Raw genomic sequence first — 21491 nt, forward strand, 5'->3', positions numbered from 1 at the left:
GGGCACTCCTCCTCTTACCGTGCACCCCAAAACTGGAACAACCTACCGGAGACTCTCACATCCACCACCAGTCTAAGTTCTTTCAAAACTAAAGCTGTCTCAAATTTTAATCTGGTCTGTAACTGTTACATACGCCTATAATATATATTATCTTTAACTGTGCCCGCAATGTCTTGTATATAATATTTAACCCTGTTCACTTAATGTAACTATGTATTTGTAACCATGTGTTGTCATCATAACTCTGTGCCTAGGACATACTTGAAAACGAGAGGTAACTCTCAATGTATTACTTCCTTGTAAAACATTTTATAAATAAATAAATGTACAAAATAAAAACAGTGTCATTCTAGCGATAGGTGTCACAACAGCCAAGTATTTTGCTGAGTATTGTCACAGTGTGTGCCAGTAATGAGAGCAAAGCCTATTCTGATGTACTGTACTTCACGGGAACAAGGAGTGTCAGACTTCACATAACAAGCAATGGGGACAATTGATTTGGAAACGCACAATTGATTTGCTACGAAATATTGCCTGAGAATCACAGGAAGAACACAGACATTGCAGCGGGATTTCTGCATTCCTCGTTACTTGGTTATACATTTGCGTGCAACAAGTTCAGAAATCAGAAGTTTGATTCTGAGACATCAGCATGAACCTCTTCCTGACAGCCTTAATAGTGGGCATTTTTCCAGGTTAGTATGTAAGACATACTTTTTAACATATTACATTTTAATTAGTTACTAATTGTATTGTATACACTTATCAGCACCATATTTGTATATGAAATAATGTTATATGAAAAGGAAAGAAAAGCGTAACAAGTAATACAATACAAGTTGGTAGCACTATTTTGAGTACGTAATGCTTTTCGGGTTGGAGGGGCCTGTCCGGCATCGCTGCACAATGCAGGTTATTTATTCTGATAATGACGATCGGGATACTACTGACGTCCACGTGGCTTCTATGTGACAGAGACATGATCGGCACTATTACAAATGTGCCACGGTCTCCCAGCTGCAAAACCCGAGCAAAAAGGCCACCCCCCCCCCAAAAAAAATAGAATCAAAGTAAAAATCTTATTGAAAGCAAAATATTTTTTCTTCCATTATATCTGGGGATTTATGGAAACATTAACCAACAGGGAAACTTTGATGCATCCAGATCTTCCTCTGCCCCTCTGGCACTGCGGAGATTTAGGCTAGTCCAACCCACTCTTTGGTGCTTCTGCAGGGGACTGAAACGCTGTACCTTTAAATGTCGTAGAAGTAGTGTATGAATGCTCTGCTATACATATAGACAAGGCAGTATTTCTGCATTTTGGGGTTTTGCCATACCCTTAAAATCAGAGAGAAGAATGCTTCCGGAAAAGAGAAACAAAAAAGTTAGATCAGCGCAACTACCATCCAGTTTGGGTAAATACCATCTTTTTATCAGCATCTGACCTGCAGTTTGCTATGTTATTGTTTGTTCAATTTTGAAATACTCATACCACGTCACAAAGAGACATACTCTAGAGCAGGGGTCCTCAAGCCTCCCCAACAGCTTAGGTTTTCAGGATATCCCAGCTTCAGCACAGGTGGCTTTACAGTCTTTGACTGTGCCTCTGATTAAGGCTGAGGCCCCAGTACCTCCGCTGCACGCGCGCCCGTGAGACGGGGAGGGACGGGGCGTGGCCGTGACGTCACCCGGCAGGTTCGCCCTCATTGGCTGAACCGCCAGGGGGCGTGGCTTAGCGCTCCGTCGTGACTCCTGATCACAATTCTCTTGTGAGCAGGAGTCCCTGTCGGCAGAGCGCAGCGCCCCCCCCCCTCGCAGCGGGCTTGGTCCCATTGTGCAGTGGCTATTGTCCCTGCAGCGTCCCCAACAGCGGGCGCTGCAGTAGCCAGTGGGGACCTGGCCTAAGCCACCTGTGCTGAAGCAGGGACTGATTGAGCCATATGTGCTGAAGCAGGGATATCCTGAAAACCTGACCTGTTTGGGGGGTGGTGGGGGGTGGGGGGGGATACCTGAGGATTGGAGTTGAGAACCCCTGCTCTAGAGATAGAGGGGGAAAAAACATAAATTCTAACGAGTGTATTTGTTCTGCCTACCAGGTCTTTCTGCTGCACCGACTCTAACAATACCCAACAATGTGACCCTGGCAGAAAGCACGCCGCCGAACACCTTGGTCGCCAAAATGTCTGCAACTGCTGCTGAATTTGATTCAATAGTTGGATCTCCATTTATAATTAATGCGAATCCCGTGGTGCATCCATTCATCATTATCCCAAAAGCAGCAAATAACTGGGAGGTATGGAGAAAGTAGCAAACGATGTCATTGTCATAAGCGTATTACAGGTGGGCCCCGGGCTGCGACGGGTTCCGTTCTAAGGGCCCGCCACAAAGCGAAAATCCCCGGAAAGCGGAACCGCCGATTTTCGGTATGTGCGCATGCGCAGACCGGCAATGCACCGTTCTACGCATGCGCAACCTCGGCAAGCCCCTCCATTCTGCGCATGTGTGACCCCGGCCCGTTCTGCGCATGCGTGACCTTGGACCGGCGCGTTCTGAGCATGCGCGACATCGGACTGGCCCGTTCTGCGCATGCACAGATATGGCAGCCCCCTTCTCTGTGCCGCCGATCGAGGCCGAGAAGCGGGGCCTTGATGTACAGCGTGACAACCTCTTTTCTGGATGTTCAAACTATTTGACCATAGCTACAGTGAAGGGGTTAAAACAGGGTTAGTTACAGCTGTTGCCCGATTATAAGGCAACGTTTTTTTTCTCTTCAATAAAGTTAAGTTGAAAAGTACATACTCGCCTTTTAATCGGGGCCCGCCCACTTTGCGAGCCAATCAGCAGTCGGATGAATGAGGTAGGAGGGTAAAACGGAGGAAGCTCCGCCTTGGGGGCCTGAAGCAGCCATGTTGCTTGTGGCAGGAAGCTCAACCCGAGAGACGCAGAGACAGAGACACTGTGTGTTGTGTGTTGTGTGTGTATTTTTTTCCCTTACAGCTATTGCTGAAATTAGGGGGTTGCCTTATATTCAGGGTCGCCCTGTAATCGGGCAAATACAGTATTTTTATTTTAACTGATATTTAGGAGACAAGTTAGAAAAAAATATGAAACGTGCCCAGGGGAAAAGTGAAACTATCAATTTGTAACAGAGACAAGAAAAACTTGCTCTAGTCAAATAGCACTTCTGAGTTTTAAACCAGCAAATGAAATATCACTGAGGGTATCTGACAGCAGCTCACGTAGGGGCCTGCAGGCAGGTGTTAGACCACTTTGTGTTACTCACACTTTTTTTCTGAAACACCAAGCCCTGCGCATTCCATTTTCAAATATACACACATTGCTGATCCCGCCAATGCATACACATCACATTATATACAGGGGATAACATCACAGGGAAGATGGATCTCAGGGGTGGGTCTACTCAAGGGCCACCAACAGGACAGGTTTTCAGGATATCCTTGCTTCAGCACAGGTGGCTCAATCAGTAGCTAGACTGAGCTACTGATTGAGCCACCTGTGCTGGAGCAGGGATATCTGTAAACCCTGATCTGTTGGTGCCACTTCAGGACTGTAGTTGGCCAGTCAACAACTGAGCCACCTCAGCTGAAGTAGGGATATCCTGAAACCTGTTGGTGGCCCTGGAGGACTGGAGTCGGCCACCCCTGCTGTAGGTGATTCATTGCCATTGCACGCGGAAAAGGAAGATATTTGTTTTGAACTAGACGCACAGCCATACATAGCAGGCATTTGACTTCAACTTTCTGAACCGAAATAATATATTTTCTAATGCACCAATACCCATCCTGGAAACAAAATGCGTATTTATCTGAACTTTTTCAAATGACCTGATTTCTAATGCCCATTGCCTTGAAGTTGTTGTGTGCATTAACTAACATTCCCCAATGTTCTTGTTTAGTTAATAACAACAAATGTTCCTAAACTGGACTTTGAAAAAGTTCCACTGTATACTCTTCAATTTCTCGTGGAAGATACCAAAGGAACTTCAGCTACACAGACCATTATTATCCAGATTTCCAAAGTCAACAAGGCCCCTGTATTCACTGGAACATTGGCTAATAAAGGTATGAATGTGACGACGCGTTTCACTGGTTGGAAAACTCTTGAAGCTATCTTTCTGTTTTGGATAAAATGGTTATATTTTCACCAGTTAGCATTAAAAAAAAAATAGCAAATTAAAAACTGAACCGAGAATGTTAGTTCTTAGAAACACATCAGCAATACGGCAGAATGCAACCAACTTGGGGGTAGCGCCTCAGACGTCCGTTAAATCTGGACTACTGACGGGATGTTACCTAAATAGGTAACGTCCGTTAGTTTCCGTGGGTTCAACGGGTTTCCACAAAGCTAAATATATGCAAAAACAGCGTCCGTTATCTCATTAGGAATAGGCTTAACGCCATGTTAAGTTAGTGCTGCCTTGCGACAGCTTCAAATAACATGGCGTTAAGCCTGTCATACCCAGGGCTGGTGTTACTTCTACCAGGTCACTGAATAGTTGTTTAATTAAAGTTTAAAAATAACAGAGAGGAAAAGACCCCGGTAAATAAGAATATGATAGTTAAATCATACATAACCGCGGCCTCACTCTGACCCAGTGTGGAAAGTATGTTAGCATTCGTTTAAGTGCTCCCAAAGGTTTAGCTATGGCTCGTATTCCTCTGTGCACACTTTGTATGGTTGTTATTATGGGGCTAATTCTGCGTCTTCAGTGCTTTACTCATGTGTTTGTTGATGTTCATTAGTTTAATAAAGTTCATTATGCTCAAACGTGTGAAGCACCAATTGGAGCTGCTGCTGTTTCTATTCTCGTAGCAGCGCGAAGGTCATTGGTTGTTGATGCGTTACGTCACCCACTGGCACCAGATTGTGCATATAAAATGCAGGTTATAAACTACAGTTATCACACCTTGATAAAGGGCGTGCTGGCCCGAAACGCGTAGGTGCGTTGTTTTTTTTTAATCTAGTTTCCTATGTGATCCAATAAAATCTACCTAATTTTACCAATGTGAGCCTCCTCCTTACATTTTTGGCAGTGCTCTGCCTTGTTCCTATTTTTGTTTGTTTAAACTCATCCAGACCCTGTAAAATATGTGAGTAACGCCACCTGTGTGCGTTTCGCCAGATCCCTGTTGTAACTATAACGGAGCGCTGCGGATATGCGCTGGTAGATGGAACGCACCTTTTGCATATCATTAGCTCTAACGTCCGTTATAGTAACACAAGAGCTCGTTATGGCTGAAAACTGCACTTAGCGCATACTCAGCATTGAAGATCCGCGTTAGCACTTAACGAGACTTTAACTGAAGTTAACATATCGTTAAGTATTTAACAGACTTCTATGGGTCTACCCCAGGGGTGAGCAAAATGTTCTGTTTGCGCCCCCCCCTGTCAGCTCTTCCCCCTGCTCGCGCCCCCCTTCCCTTACCTACTCTGAGCTTTGCAGCGTCATATGATGTCATGACGTCACGTCGCGTCGGCATGGCCCTGCGGCGTCATTTGCCGCTGCGTTGTCATGGTGACGCTGAAGAGGCAGCTGAGATCAGGTAAGAGAGATTTACAGAGGCCTGGCGCCTCCCCCAGCATTGAATTTAAATGCCTTGGGAAAGAGGGCGGGGCCTCTGTAACCACTGCCCCCCCCCCCCCAGAAAATTTCGCACCCACCACTTTGCACGCCCCTGGCCTACCCCATACAATACAACAAAAATCTTTGCGGATGCTAACTATATCTCTCAGGTTTAATGAGCATGTCCTGTTTGTACTGCTTCCCTCATACTGAGGCATTTTTTAAACACATTATTTATTTATTATTATTATTATTGTATATAATGTATACCCTCTTCACTTATGTAACTGTACTTGTAACCATGTATTATTTGTCTTAACTCTGTGCCCAGGACATACTTGAAAACGAGCGGTAACTCTCAATGTATTACTTCCTGTTAACACATTGTATAAATAAATGTACACAATGAGCGAGAGTGTGTGCGTGTGCGTGGCCTCGCAGTGTAGAGACGCAGTGCTGAGGTGGGTACAGTGCTGGCTCTGATACACAAGCTCCTTCCATGAATGTACGAGATGAGTAAAATCTCTATATGTATCTCTGCGTATACACTTTTATGTGTATACCCATCTCCTCATTAGCTTTGTACAGTGAAGACAGAGCAAAGCTTTCCTATCCCTGTACTTACTGCAATATTCTTTAAAAAAAGGCTTGCCTTTGATGTTCTCACGCTGCCTGTCTGTGTAATTGATTGCAACAATGCCATTTCCATTTTTTTAATCAGCACATCTCCATGGCATCAAGCGATTCTCAAAGTGTGTAGTGAATAATGCCTTTGGCTGTCCCCTGATATTCTAATCTCTTTCACATCAGATGCGGAGGTGTATATTGCTGAAAACACGGCAGTTTCCACCGTAATTTACAAAGTGGCAGCCAAGGATCCAGATAATGATGTCTTGCAGGTAATTTGACTGTTTTTAAAGAGTTGGAGATAGATGGAGCATAACACAACTTCCATTGATTTACTTGAAAACCATGTTAGCAATAATGAAGTTAAAGTCCCGGGAAAATAATATCTATTATTGCTTATTGTGAACGAGCATGTATACACATAATAGCTTCATGTTTCAAGTATAGTTATGTTCTACTTTTAGACTTTTTAACATCTCCTTACAAAATACTCTCTTTGCACTCTGCTCTCGAAGGCAAAGCTCTGTTAAATCAGGATTTGTAACGTGAAATTACATAAAAGTCTAAAACAGGCATGGATGTTGCGTTTCCAGAGTTATCATAGAATGTGCAAAGCTAACTATATGCACAATGTCTGAACTACATCTCATTAGCATAGGCGTAACATCACAGTATTGTAGCATAAGTTTGCTTTACTTTCCAATAATAGGACATTATGCTAGTCTTTAGTCTTGGGGTTTCTCCAATCCACTCACCGAAATAGGACTTTTGCAGAAGTGGAGAGGGAGGGAAATAACACTATGTTATTTAAAATGATACTGTAAGTACAAAAAGGGGGCGCTCTTAATAATCCCCAAAAATAACCAAAAATAAACTTGTAATAAAGATCAATAAAATGCTGTATACTGTAAGTGAATAATTAAATATATAGAAGATATGCTACTCAGATCGCAGTTGAACCGTCCTTGTAGTTCTTGAATTTTGTCCTCTCGTGAAGGGGAGCGCAGAATCATAACAGATGACAAGTTAAGTTACACGGCTTCTGACGAAGTGGAAGCGAAACGCGTAGGGCCGGTGATCGGTACCGCAGCACAGGGGGAGGGGGTTGCCAGCGCGATCTCCGGAATGAGACAGAGTGAGAGCCGGCATCGGAACCGAGTGCAGAGGCAGGGGCTCCATTCCTAGAGACGCGGCGTCGGTCGGGGCGCGAGCTTTTCACCTTAGATGCCGATTTTAACCATTTTATGATTTGGCGTGTTCACGTTTTTATGTTTTTGGTTTTGCTACATAAAACTTATCTCATACTCTGTGTGTGCTACTGATGTCTCGGGAGGGCCGGGAAGAACTCGTTCGCAACAAGTAACAGAAGGGATCCACATCAGACAACATATCGGATTGAGTCTTGGATTCCCACCACTGCCTGTTTATATTTTGGGGCCATGTGAGCTGTGACACCTTAACATTGAATAGACAGATTTATCACTCTAGCATATTGCAATATTGGACCATCTGTTAGGATTCTGCGCTCCCCATCACGAGAGGACACATTATGTCAAATAACGCCTAACCGTGGCGTTGCACTCACCCAGATCCTGCACACGCCCTATTTTATAGTCTGGATAGGAGTAACGCCAGGTTTCGATATAACATAAGTAACGTAACATCAAGTCACAAAGTTAACCTTAGGGGAGTTTTGTGGTTATTTGATGTTATGAGAACGTCTCATTTTCATGTCATTATAACTAACTCCACATTCTGTATGGGAGAAAACGTGGCCAAATATTACACTATTGTGCTTTAAAGATACACCGTTAGTGTTAACATGATGTTAAAATAGGGTAACGCCACATTAAGTGACTTAACTGAGCTTAGTAAACCTGGGCCCAAGTCTTGGGAATATTGCAGTTTTTCCTGGTTTACAGGAAATTGTCAAATGTTAGGGTGTTTTGTTGCAATTATGATACAACAGTATCATAGGGATTGTGATCCTTTGAGAAGTATTTCGTTTTGTTAAAGCTCACATTAGAAATGAGAATTACATCCGTCGTTGCAAATCCATGGTCATCCACATCAGTATAATGTTAATATCAACGTTTTCAGCTTTTCCAAAGCATTTACTAATGCAATCTGTACAATATGATCACATATTCATTTTAGTACATGTTCCGAGCCACACAGGGTTTTATGATTCTCTGACCCACAGAGCTTACTATCTATTTGAGTAACCCAGGCCGTCAATACAATGACTGACACGAGAGGCCACTGTTTTAATGAAAGAGCATGTTAAGCTTCTGAGCCAGCTGTGCTGAAGCTGGGATATCCTGAAAACCTGCCCTGTTAGTGGCCTTTGAGGACTGGACACTGCCCTGTTCTAAGCTATGCCCAACCCCTCTCGTTGAATGGGTTACTGGTAATTCCAGCACTGAAATAATGCAATGGAATGCTTTAATGTGTTCTATAATTATATAATGGAAGGAGCAGTATGTCTCTAGCTGTGGTACAGCTGGCACAATGTCAGGGCACAATCGCACACCAATGTTGTGTAATTAATTTCCATGGAGTTCTCTCCTCTGTGATAGTTTTGTTTCACCCTTTGTTTATCCTGAGTACATCACAAACACTCTTGCCCTCATTACCGAGTTGCTAAGGACTAGGAACGACTCTTTATTACACTCCTTCATTCTTAGTGCAGATTGCAACTAATACTCTCGAAATACTGCGTAGTAACACAGGAGGGAAAGGGAGTGGGGGGATGAGACTTTATATTGGACCAACAAGTAGTTTATATGCTACTATATGCAAGAAAGGACCAACACGGCCCCCCACCCTTCTTTAATTACAGTGTCAATACTGTGAATGTTTGCTGAAGTGATTTAAAAAGAGCCTTTTATTTCTGAGCATTGTATCATTTTGCAAAACTGCTAGGAAAGCCAGTACTGTTCATTCCATTCAATCGCCCAAATTCCTATTCGCTTCTGACTTTGATTTATGCGCAGTTTGCAGATCATCACACAATAATGATGTGGCACAGGGGTGCACAAACTGGGGGGCGCGGCGCTTACAGAGGCCCCGCGCTCTTCCCCAAAGCATTTCAATGTAATGCCCATGAGGAGCGCGCCAAGCCTCTGTATGCTTCACTGACCTTGCCTTCCGTGGCTTCTGGTGATGCGTCGCCATGGCAACGCAACGTCAAATGATGCAGCAGCATCACAGGATGGCACGTTGCCATGGTAAAGCAACGTCACATGACATTGTGACGCCAGACGACGCCGGACAAAAGCAGAGGGGGAGAGCAGGCAGGGGGCTACAGACTTAAAAGTTGGCGCAACCCTGATGTAGCATGTGAGCTGCATTAGGCTACACTCAAGGTGGCGGCGTTGCTACGTGCGTGTGCACTTCCGGGACTCTTTCCAGATTTCCTACTGTGGTTCCTCAAGTGCCCGCGGCGATGCGCGCGTCGACGCTGCTACATTTTGGTCCGACAAGTACATTTGAGATTTCTGCAAGACACCACCACCGTGACATCCGATTGCCACTTCTGCATCATGTGACTTCCGAACTCCCGTCTCGTGGTACTGCGGCCTGGCTCTGTCCTCCGCCTCGTGTCTTACAAACACCCTACGCGATTCGCCTGGACTTTCGTCAGGGGAGAGCACTAAACCAAGGCCGCCGGGAAAGAGAGGAAAGTTTTATTTAATACACTATTGTTACATTAGTTGTTTTTATGATCATTATTTGTATATAAGATTTATAAGTTATGCTATTCAATGTTTTGTTCAGAACTGTAAGCCAACCTAGCTCCATGTCTTTGAGATTCTATTCAAATTAGCAATTGTCCATGGAAAAGTTAAATTTTGGGTAACAAGGATGCTTTAGGTTTAGACTTAAGGACTGGACCAAGATCTCACGATGACATGAAGTCTGATTCGCAATACTGTGGTAATAATACATTTTTAATGATCATTGCCGGCATAATGATGGATGGAAGTTTCTACCCAAGAAAATTAAGTGTTTGTATTGGAGGGGCTGAGAGTAGATTATCCTGTGTGTCAAATACAGTATATGTGATCTTTAAGGCCCTTAACATGTGACACTTTTAGCTTTTGAAAAGTAGCCACCCTTTATAACAAGCAGACACAGCCATCATATTCATGAATAATTGTCCTCTAATGATATGGATTCATAGCCTGACAAAAATCCATGCGTCAACCCTGTCAAATAACAGTCTCTTGTTTCATTATGCAAACTGATTGTGGCTGTTTTGCTTTTATAAGACAGGTCAGTAAAGTATACGTTTGTACTGTATGTTACTTCATTTTAACATTGATTTTTAGCTCATTATTATTTGTTTTGCTCACAGTATTCCATCACAATTGTACCTGGGAGCACTGGATTTGAGATTGATAACTCAGGAGCAATTTCAACCACCAAGACTTTCGATTATGAGAGTACTACAAAAAGGTAATTCCTACATAGTCTCGGTCTTTTGTCCATTGGCTTTAAAGCAGTAGTTCTCACTCATTTTGTTTTAACATTGGGTTAAAAGCAGGGGGTCTCCAAAGCTGAACCGCGTTCCTTTCAGCTCCGAGGACCCACTGGTTCCTGAGTTACATAACTGTAAAGGCAGAGCCAATATGGTCCCCTCCAGGAGAAACAAAAACAAAATGGCGGTTTAAAGCTCTCGCTTATATGGGTCAAAAGGAAGCCACGAAGTCGTCCAGGGGGGTGCGTGGGGGGTATTAAACCCAGGAAGTACCAGTGCTAGCGTTCGCAGTATGTATCTCAGGAACCAGGGGCTACCTGCAGCTGAAATAAATGCAGGAGACCCCCTGCCTCCCACCTATGGAAAAAAGTGGGTGCATGGCGGGAGGAACTGCTGCTTTAATGCTTTTATGTTGCTGAACTGTCCTTCTTAACAAAAGACAGAGAACCCCAATGCTACATCCAATGTGACAACTCATAGTTAAATACTTATCTGTTCTTTTCTCGTAAGTGTGAGTCACTTAGTTAAATTCTTTGGCCAAAGCGTTGTAAGCTCGCAGACCACATCAAGGTGTGCCCTCTTTCTGCAACTCCTAACACTATCTCTGCAAACATTCTCTTTACCTCTAATATGAGGAAGAAGTCTTAGGCTTTGGTCCTGCGGCGGCCAGCAGCGCGCGCGGCCGCGGACCACCAACTGCTTGCCTCTGTTGTTGAGGTCCCCGCTGGCTCCTTCCGCCATGGCTGACTGCGTGCTGTGACGCGTCAGCCAGCAGGAGCTACAAGGAGCTTGTGATTTCGGCGAGTGCCGCATCACGTGGCATGCAAGGGAACCAATCACGGATTGGATCCCAGCAGCCAATCCGATTTCCCCCCCCTGCTCCGATCCCCCCCGTGATATTCACCCTCCCATTCCGAATTCCCCCCTCTGATTCCCCCCCTGCTCCGATCCCCCCCGTTCCACTCACCCCCTGCTCCGATTTCCCCCCTCTGCTCCGATCCCACTTCCGATTCCCCTCCTGCTCTGATCCCCTTTCCGATTCACCCCCCCGTGTGTATTTGTGTGTATTTGTGTGTATGTGAGTGCCTGTGTGTGTGTGAGTGCCTGTGAGCCTGTGTGTGTGTGAGGGTGCCTGTGTGTGTGTGAGTGCCTGTGAGTGTGTGAGGGTGCCTGTGTGTGTGTGAGGGTGCCTGTGTGTGTGTGAGGGGCTGAGGGGGCCGAGGGTGCCATGGGGCCGAGGGGGCTGAGGGGCGGCTGCAGTGCTGCGCTGTGGGGCGGTCCCGCCCCCTCACGTCATGGCCGCGCCCCCCACCCGTTTTGGTCACATGGCCCGTGCCGCAAAAAAATTCACTGCAGACCGCAGATCGCGGTGCAGTGAATTGCACTCGCCGCCAGCAAGCAAGGCGGCCGTGCGGGCGCATGCAGCGGGGCCTTAGCCTTAATGCACAGGACATTCCCACTTAAATTTGGGCAGGGTGAGCTTGGAAACAGGGAGGAGGGGGTCACAGACGTCCAAACAATTGTACCAATTAAATTCTACACACACACACACGTCAAAGTGCACTCCTTTTTGATATACAGTATATGGTGTGGTGGGTCTGGATTTTGAGCTTACGGGGTTGTTGTGTGGGGTTGAACTGTCTTTGTGTATCAATATTTTTACATTTTCTTTCAGCTACACAATAACTGTAACCATAAGTGACACTGCTCTTGCATGTACTGCGAACATAAAGATCTATGTCACTAATAGGAATGATAACGCTCCGACACTGACGTGCGTGTAAGTATTTACTAGTGGAATACTCGTATACTTTGCTTTATAAATGTCTGCTCACGGGAGTATCATTCGGAGAGGGCCAAGTACTCCGAGACATGTGGGGGACTCGCAACAAATTGTGCGGGAAGAAAGGGACGTCATTCTGAAGCTGCAACGTTTCCGACTTGTACAAAGTGTACAAACATTTCAGCAAAAAGTATTCAGAGTAATAAAATAAGAGATGTACAGAATATAATAATAAGAGATGTAATGAATATAATAATAATAAGAGATGTAATGAATATAATAAGAGATGTAATTAATATAATAATAATAAGAGATGTAATGAATAAAATAATAAGAGATGTAATTAATATAATAATAATAAGAGATGTAATTAATATAATAATAAGAGATGTAATGAATATTATAAGGGATGTAATTAATATGAAAAAAGTGTGTAAAAAAAATAAATATATAAAAATATATATATTTGTGCAGTACAAAATCCACACGGCAGCTTTCTTCTAAAGAAACTTCTGCTGCCATCTTTAAGTTTGCGATCCAGTTATTTCTGCTTATTTTCTAAAGAAACAAAGTGTGCAGTTATGTGGCAGGGTCACCCAAGGATAAGCATGAGATGTCCAGTGAATTCAATGTATTTTCAATCTTTCAGGCACAAGCAACTTGTCAGCAAGAGCAACCGTAGAATCACAAGTACCAAATGTCAGCCGCTAGCCCTTTCTCACACACGATCTGTATGCAATATGACTTCCGACGGTTCCGTATTCGATGCATTTAGATAGTACACCAGTATAAGTAAAACTACTTTGATCAGGTTGCAAAATAATGGAGGAAAAGGGTAACATTTTGTGCTTTTTTTTTTTTTTAACATAAAACTCACCCAACAAATTTGTGAACTAAAATGCCCGTAGTTCCCACATCTCTACTCCCCATTCTTACCCTGTCGCTGGAGTTCTGTTCCTCACATGTCCCTTGAGCCTATCATCCTTCAAACCTTCACTTCTTGTCCCCAATGTCTCCTTTTCTCTGAAAGATGCTGCCATCCTGTACCTTATTAAAGAATTTGAGGTATATCAAAATATTGGTTATACAGCCTTATCAGGATTATGTTTTGCTCTAACATACACTTGAACCCATGCCAGTACTGGCAGCTTGTTGTAACTTTGTCATTATAACTTTTGCTTAAACTAGCTTTTCCAGTATCACAAATGGGATAATTACTACAGAGGCGAAAACATCGGGAAGCAGAGTGACTATTAAACTGGACGAGGAGCTTCCTATAGGCACAACTGTGACCACATGCACTGCTTCTGATGATGACCAAATGAATGATCTCACTTTTCTTTTGGATCCAGGAAATACTTACTTCACCACTGATAAAGGTGCCTGATGCTTAGAAGTAAACATCCGCCTCGGTCTGTAGTCTTAGAGATATGTTCTCATGTTACTGTATTTGATGTACTGTACAGGGATACACCAAATAAGTAAACATGGGAAGGATGTGGTTCCAGGGGAAAATCTGATTGCCAATATTGGAGTCAGGAAGGAATTTATTTTCCCCTCCTATAAGAATTTATTGGATGTTTCACTGGGGTTTTGTTTGCCTTCCTCTGAATCAAAATACTCTAAGTACAAATATAGGATAAGTATCTGTCGACTAAATTTAACATAGGTTGAACTCGATGGATATACTGTAACTATATAACTATGTATAAGGATGGATAGGATGTGTGGGTAGATTCTACAAGATTAACACCTGGGGAGTAATAATCCTAGATTATTTAGAAATAACATTACTCTCTGAATTGTAATTTTGCTAGCAAGACAATGGATTATTCTCTCTTAACTACATTTAAAATGTCATTAGATGCTAACCTGCTCATGATGTATAATACTGTCTAATAGCAAATGTTGATGTCATGCATATTTATAATATCTGAAACACCAGAAGAGCTCAGAGTTGTTAAGGAGATGTGTCCCAATTCCATAAAGTAATGACCACCATTTACTAAACTCATTATTAGAGATTCCTCTTTTAATATATTTGAAATGCCTTAATGAAGAGGCATCAATAGTAGCTAATGTGAGTTACCCTAGAATGTAAACAATGAAAATACTTCTTAATTACCTTTATAAAAGTCACAAATAGGATCAGATACGTGAAATATGTGACTTTCCTGTGCAGGAAACCCCCTTTCTGACGTTCATAAAATGTTTTCAATCCCACAGAAAGTGGAACTGTCATCATTATTTCCAGAATGGACAGTGAAGAGACCGGGTTTGTGAATGTCCAGTCGTACGTGGTCAAAGTGTGCGACAGAGACGCTAAATGTGCTTCAATTTCAGCTACGGCACATGTTCTTCCAATTAATGATAATCCCCCATTCTGTGATCAGTACTTATACAGGTGAGCAGCCGTGAGTGTTGTTTAATACCGGACATATATGAATTCAGAGTAGATAATGACAACTTGATCTCCACTCTACCTATGTACATTTATAGTAAGAAAGCAATGCCATTCATTCTCATTGAAAAACTTCTCTGAATGAATGGAGTCTAGAATCAAGTCATGAATTACTTCAGTCATCAAATACTTCCACTAATAGTACAGTAATCGACTATAACAGCTAAGGGGTCTATGTGTCAATGTAAAGAAACGTGTGTTTAGATGCTCTGTTGCGGCATATGTAAGAACAGTTTCTTACATTGATATATGGCAGATTTTGGTGGGCAAATAAAAGGGAGAGTGGCACAGAGAGACGCAGAATGTGATACATCTCATTAAAATCTGTGCACCATGTAACTCCCCCCAACTCCTCCTACTGACTCTCCCCAAGGTGCAAGCTGGAGCAGAGACGCAGAATGTGATACATCTCATTATAATCTGTGCACCGTGTAACTCCCCCCAACTCCTCCTACTGACTCTCCCCAAGGTGCAAGCTGGAGCAGAGACGCAGAATGTGATACATCTCATTATAATCTAAGCACCATGTAACTCCTCCCCAATGCGTCCTACTGACTCTCCCTAAGGTGCAAGCTGGAGAAGACAGGTGCAAAATCAGAGCAAAATGCTTTGATACAGGGAGCACAATGAAAATGACTTACTTGTAATTGCCAACTTCTGTTTAGTGGGGTGACTAGTTCTCTTTAATCTTTCCTGTTTTTACTTACAATCTATATGATGGACAGAAATGTGTTGGAACACAGTCTTACCAGCCCAGTGAATTCTGTATCTTTCAGTGAATTCTGTATCTCTCAGTGAATTCTGTATCTCTCAGTGAATTCTGTATCTCTCAGTGAATTCTGTATCTCTCAGTGAATTCTGTATCTCTCAGTGAATTCTGTATCTCTTAGTGAATTCTATATCTCTCAGTGAATTCTGTATCTCTCAGTGTATTCTGTATCTCTCAGTGAATTCTGTATCTCTCAGCGAATTCTGTATCTCTCAGCGAATTCTGTATCTCTCAGCGAATTCTGTATCTCTCAGCGAATTCTGTATCTCTCAGTGAATTCTGTATCTCTCAGTGAATTCTGAATCTCTCAGTGAATTCTGTATCTCTCAGTGAATTCTGTATCTCTCAGTGAATTCTGTATCTCTCAGTGAATTCTGTATCTCTCAGTGAATTCTTTATCTCTCAGTGAATTCTATATCTCTCAGTGAATTCTGTATCTCTCAGTGTATTCTGTATCTCTCAGTGAATTCTGTATCTCTCAGCGAATTCTGTATCTCTCAGTGAATTCTGTATCTCTCAGCGAATTCTGTATCTCTCAGCGAATTCTGTATCTCTCAGCGAATTCTGTATCTCTCAGCGAATTCTGTATCTCTCTCAGAGAATTCTGTATCTCTCAGTGAATTCTGTATCTCTCAGTGAATTCTGTATCTCTCAGTGAATTCTGTATCTCTCAGTGTATTCTGTATCTCTCAGTGAATTCTGTATCTCTCAGTGAATTCTGTATCTCTCAGTGAATTCTGTATCTCTCAGTGAATTCTGTATCTCTCAGTGAATTCTGTATCTCTCAGTGAATTCTGTATCTCTCAGTGAATTCTGTATCTCTCTGTGAATTCTGTATCTCTCGATGAATTGTGTATCTCTCGATGAATTGTGTATCTCTCAGTGAATTCTGTATCTCTCAGTGAATTCTGTATCTCTCAGTGTATTCTGTATCTCTCAGTGAATTCTGTATCTCTCAGTGTATTCTGTATCTCTCAGTGAATTCTGTATCTCTCAGTGAATTCTGTATCTCTCAGTGAATTCTGTATCTCTCAGTGAATTCTGTATCTCTCGGTGAATTCTGTATCTCTCGGTGAATTCTGTATCTCTCAGTGAATTCTGTATCTCTCGGTGAATTCTGTATCTCTCAGTGTATTCTGTATCTCTCAGTGAATTCTGTATCTCTCAGTGTATTCTGTATCTCTCAGTGAATTCTGTATCTCTCAGTGAATTCTGTATCTCTCAGTGAATTCTGTATCTCTCAGTGAATTCTGTATCTCTCAGTGAATTCTGTATCTCTCAGTGAATTCTGGACCACTCAACCAGCCAGGACACTGTAAACTTTGCTTCCTACTCAAACTATCTACCGTACTTTGTTTTTGTTTAGCACAAGGTAAACATGTATCAATAAATAGTGTTGATTAATGGATCTTAGCTGAGTGATAATAAATCATTTTTAACTAGTTTTGCCAAACCAGAAGCCATTGCAATAGATACAGTTGTTGCTACTTTAAAGTGCCACGATGCCGACGTCCCACCGAATACCCTGGCATACACCCCCAGCAGTGGCCCACTTGGTGTTGGACAATTATTTCAGCAAGGAGCAAGCACACCGCAAATTATACAGGTGCGTTTATTGTGTGGCCCATATATTATAGCAACTGCATATATACTGTATATATTGTTGCATGATTTGATGCTGAGCTCCATTCATCTGGAAAATTATGTTATTAATGACAGAAGCAGAAGGTATCTTAATAGAACTGTAAAATCTGTATCTTTTTTGGCAATCATTTTCTATCGGGTATAAATATAAGGCTGCGACCACGCTGCCGCTGAGAGCGGTGACATCACCAACTCTCCAAGCATGAGCGCAGGCTGTCCTGCATAATTTTGCAAGTGCCTGCAAGGGTGCGTGGATCTGGGCTATTTGTGTGTTTGTGGGTGTGAGGCTGTGTGTGTGCTGTGTGCATTGACTGCTGCTGAGCGCACTTCAAAATCAATTTTCTTTGTCTCCCCAAGCACCGAGCTTGGGAGAGCACACGTGCCCTGCACGAGCGCATCACGTCAGCGTGGCCATGCAGATCCACATTTACAGATGTAAACGCGCCAAGCGCGCTCAGCGGGTTTAAGTCATCTTAAACAACATGTATGTTACGTCTGATTGTATTTGTTGTATATTCATAACTCCTTTTAGTAATATTTTAATTTCTAATAGCTATATTAACTGCAGTTTTATATTCTGCTTGGGGCAATGTATTTTTAACAGGTAAAAATTGTGTTAGACTATGACAAGGATCCAGCTACATCTTATGAGATGATGATATCAGTGTCTGATTCAACTGACCCATCACATACAGGTAATACAAAAGACATGTGTGAGAATGCTAACTTGTAAATATGAATGATGCTGATTTGGGAAGACTGAAATTGTTTCATTGTCTTTGTTTTTTTATCACAAATATTATCTTTTTCCTCTTGCTCATTCAGATAACATACAGTACCACAAACATTGATGATTATTAAATATTCCTGTGCCCAAGAAATGGGCACCCCTGAGATACCTGGGAAATATGTTAATTGGACACACGCACACGCACACACACACACACACACTCACACTCACACACGCATGCACACTCACACACACACACACACACACACACACGCACTCACAGACACGCACATACACTTCTATATTCAGTATTTCTGTTTCATTTGAATATCTGTTATTATGATTTCTCTTGCAGTGACTGCTACAATCATAGTGTCTGTTACTTCAGTAAATAATTTTGATCCTGTATTTAATCCAACTACATATACTTTTACAGTTCGAGAAACCTCTGGAGGTACGTATTCATTAAGTGCTTACTGTAAATCGATCTATCTAGTCTCTATTTGTGCCACTTTTTAATGTTTCATCGACATTTGTATCTCTACACTTTTTTAGATGCTTTTTTTAATGTAGGATATTGAAATTTGCTGCATTACAGATTCCTGGATTATAATTGAAAAGTTTTGAATTGTCAATCCAGTTTTAAATTAATGACACTATGTCTGGTGGTATATTCTCTGCATTGCATAAGCATCCATATATATTACAGTATATTGTTTGTATCCCTATACAGGAAGGCACTGCACACACGGCTGGCGCTAAGTATAGAATTATAGTATTAGTTAGTCATGTCATGTCTTGTTTGACAACATTGAGTGCAGTGGTTAGAAAAGGCTCCGGTTGGGGCTGTAGCTGTAATTGCAATAAGTGGGGTCTGTAAATCTCACAGACTTTCCCGTGTTTATTGAGTGCTCTCACATATTGCATGTTACTGCTTAGTAGAGATTTATGGTGTATGTATGTATGATGCATGTATGTACAGCTAAACCCCGTTATAACGCGATCCGTTACAACGCGAATCCGCTTATAACGCGATGCAAGCGTGGCTCCCAATTTCCGTATTTATGAATACTTTACAACACGATTGTTGGGATCTTAAATACTTTATTGTACCATACATACAATTGCACATTATTTCTAACGCGATCCGCTTATAACGCGATGTGATTCTTTGGACCCCAAGCACAGCGTTATAAGGGGGTTGAGCTTTATCATGTTTAGATAGCGTCACCCGTTAACGTCTTTTACAAATGTGCATTATTTTTTTTGCGTACTTCTCTACATTTTTTTTTTTTTTTTTTGTGCAATATTTGTGTCGGTCAAAATTTCGGCATTTTAACCAGAATGTTACCACTTTTTGTCACAGTTTTGAAAGGGTCATGTGACCTGCATTTAGGGTCATGTGACCAGCACATTGACTTTTAATGCTTGGGGGGGGGGGGAAATGGAGGGAATTTTGGAAATTTCCATGACATTTGTTACAACCCCTGCCCACCCCAATTTCTCCTGCTTGGTGAACTTCAACGAAAATGTTGCACTTCTCTACTTTGCCTTTCTGAGCGAAATAATATACAGCCAATTCCCCTGCCATATAAATACAGTAGCGTTCTTTTATACATAGCTCACACCACTGTTGGAAAAGTGACTGCTACAGACAAAGATCGCCCAACCTGTGTAAGGTACAAAATACTCAGTGGCAACATGGGCGCTATTAATAGATTTTGGATAGATCCAGCATATGGAGTCATACAATTAATAACTCGCCCGGATTTTGAAATGGTCCCATCCTACACACTGACCATCGAGGCTGTGGACTGTGACCCAATCAATCCTCGAAAAGCACAAGCAATAGTAAGTAAAATGGACATAAACACATCTATATCATACTGTACAAGCTTAATATATTAGGGTTGGCTATGGAAGATAACGCTTGGTGGACGGCCTACGGATAACCTTGTGGGTTTCATGATTTGCTTGGGTCTGGGATACACCAGCTCGAAATATCATTGTGCTTTCTGTATCTCAGATCTAGGTGTCTGGCATGGATACTTTAGCATTTATCTCTCATTTTTCCAGGATTTTGAATTTTTTGGGGTGATTAGAGCAGAAAGGAACACAAGAGGCACCAATGTCAAGTATATTCTACCTAAAATAGATGTGTCTACTGGCTAGGTGTTAAAAGAGGGCTTCACCCCAATTAGAGGTTTCCACAGGGATGTTTATATTAGGGATTTACAATAGCCATACTGTGCACAATAGGGTTGATGTATTTACTGAACGGTGCCATAACCACACGGCACATTAGAGCCAGTTCATGTGAATGTGCCATAAAGTATCTTCCCGTGCTTAGAGGTCTCCTATGGCAGGGGTCTCCAAACTCAGTCCTCAGTCAACAGGCCGGCTTTTATGGATATCCCTGCTTCAGCATAGGTGGCTCAATCAGTGGCTCGGTCTTCACTGATTGAGCCACCTGTGCTGAAGCAGGGATATTCATAAAAGCCGGCCTGTCGACGGCCCTTGGGAACTGAGTTTGGAGACCCCTGTCCTATGGTAAAGCATTGCTTAGTAAATATGCGCCTGTATTATTGATGCTTTAAGCAGGTGCTTCAAAAATAATGCATCGCTCTTCATGCAGTGGACTTGTTTTCTGAAATATTTCCTTAGCAAACCCCTTCAGCTGTTCCAGTTTGTGACTGTCTTTTCCAAACAGTTGAAATCCATTTGCAGAGTAAATGGAAAATAATACCTTCAGGAGGAGGGGGAGCGATGTGAATGCCAATTACAGCGCACCTCATTTATTATCATTTCAAAATTAGCGGCGGGTTAGTTGACGGGTCAGAAGAGCAAACACGGGATTGTCAGACACGCATCGTTTTCAATGGGAAGATGTCAAACGTATTGTATTCCACATGCTATTCTTATATCACAAATCACCTTCTAGGATGTTAGTGTCAGTTTCTGATTATAAGATGCTGTGTAATTCTGCTTTATTTGTTCAACTAGTCAATACTGTACTTATCTTAGATTGCTAGGGAAATACTTTCTGGGTAGCAATTGGAGTCTGGATTTCAATTCATAGATCTCCCCCCCCCCCCTCCGTATGCTATTGAAAGGCATTAGAATAATAACAGTTATTTGCACTATTATACCATTTTTGTGGGAGGAATTTCTAGCTATTTCCTAGAAGTATGCAGACTTGCAGGAATAATAACGTCATTGAGCATTATTTCTGTATAGTTGCATATATATTGTGCTTCGCTGGTTTCGTGATAGCTGGCACTGAGCGCGCAACTTGTCATGAAGAGCATCTTCAGATAATATTATTGTTTTATTAACTTATTGCGTTTTCTGATCCCATAACAATTCTGTAATGGAAGCATGTGCAAAACAAGGTCGTCATTTGTATATGT

The 21491-nt window shown here is 42.3% G+C and overlaps 1 protein-coding gene and 1 long non-coding RNA gene across 2 annotated transcripts in view; one reads left to right on the forward strand and one right to left on the reverse strand.

Annotated features, from left to right (window-relative positions):
* Positions 1 to 371: 371 nt before the first annotated feature.
* Positions 372 to 21491, forward strand: part of LOC142486536 (cadherin-related family member 3-like) — a 31319-nt gene continuing 10199 nt past the window's right edge. Inside the window, exons 1-12 of the mRNA XM_075585118.1 lie at positions 372 to 695; positions 2097 to 2293; positions 3917 to 4082; positions 6395 to 6483; positions 10572 to 10672; positions 12370 to 12474; positions 13666 to 13856; positions 14704 to 14881; positions 17151 to 17313; positions 17956 to 18046; positions 18437 to 18535; positions 19703 to 19932. Coding sequence (XP_075441233.1) covers positions 653 to 695; positions 2097 to 2293; positions 3917 to 4082; positions 6395 to 6483; positions 10572 to 10672; positions 12370 to 12474; positions 13666 to 13856; positions 14704 to 14881; positions 17151 to 17313; positions 17956 to 18046; positions 18437 to 18535; positions 19703 to 19932 — 1653 coding nt within the window. The 5' untranslated portion in view covers positions 372 to 652. The remainder of the gene's footprint in view (positions 696 to 2096; positions 2294 to 3916; positions 4083 to 6394; positions 6484 to 10571; positions 10673 to 12369; positions 12475 to 13665; positions 13857 to 14703; positions 14882 to 17150; positions 17314 to 17955; positions 18047 to 18436; positions 18536 to 19702; positions 19933 to 21491) is intronic.
* On the reverse strand, positions 9081 to 11355 carry LOC142486537 (uncharacterized). Its single transcript, XR_012799016.1, has 2 exons — positions 11318 to 11355; positions 9081 to 9866 (listed from the first exon to the last, which is right to left on the reverse strand). It is a non-coding gene; the product is annotated as an uncharacterized LOC142486537 (long non-coding RNA).

The sequence above is a fragment of the Ascaphus truei genome, unplaced genomic scaffold (assembly GCF_040206685.1).
Source record: "Ascaphus truei isolate aAscTru1 unplaced genomic scaffold, aAscTru1.hap1 HAP1_SCAFFOLD_938, whole genome shotgun sequence".
Taxonomy (NCBI): Eukaryota; Metazoa; Chordata; class Amphibia; order Anura; family Ascaphidae; genus Ascaphus; species Ascaphus truei.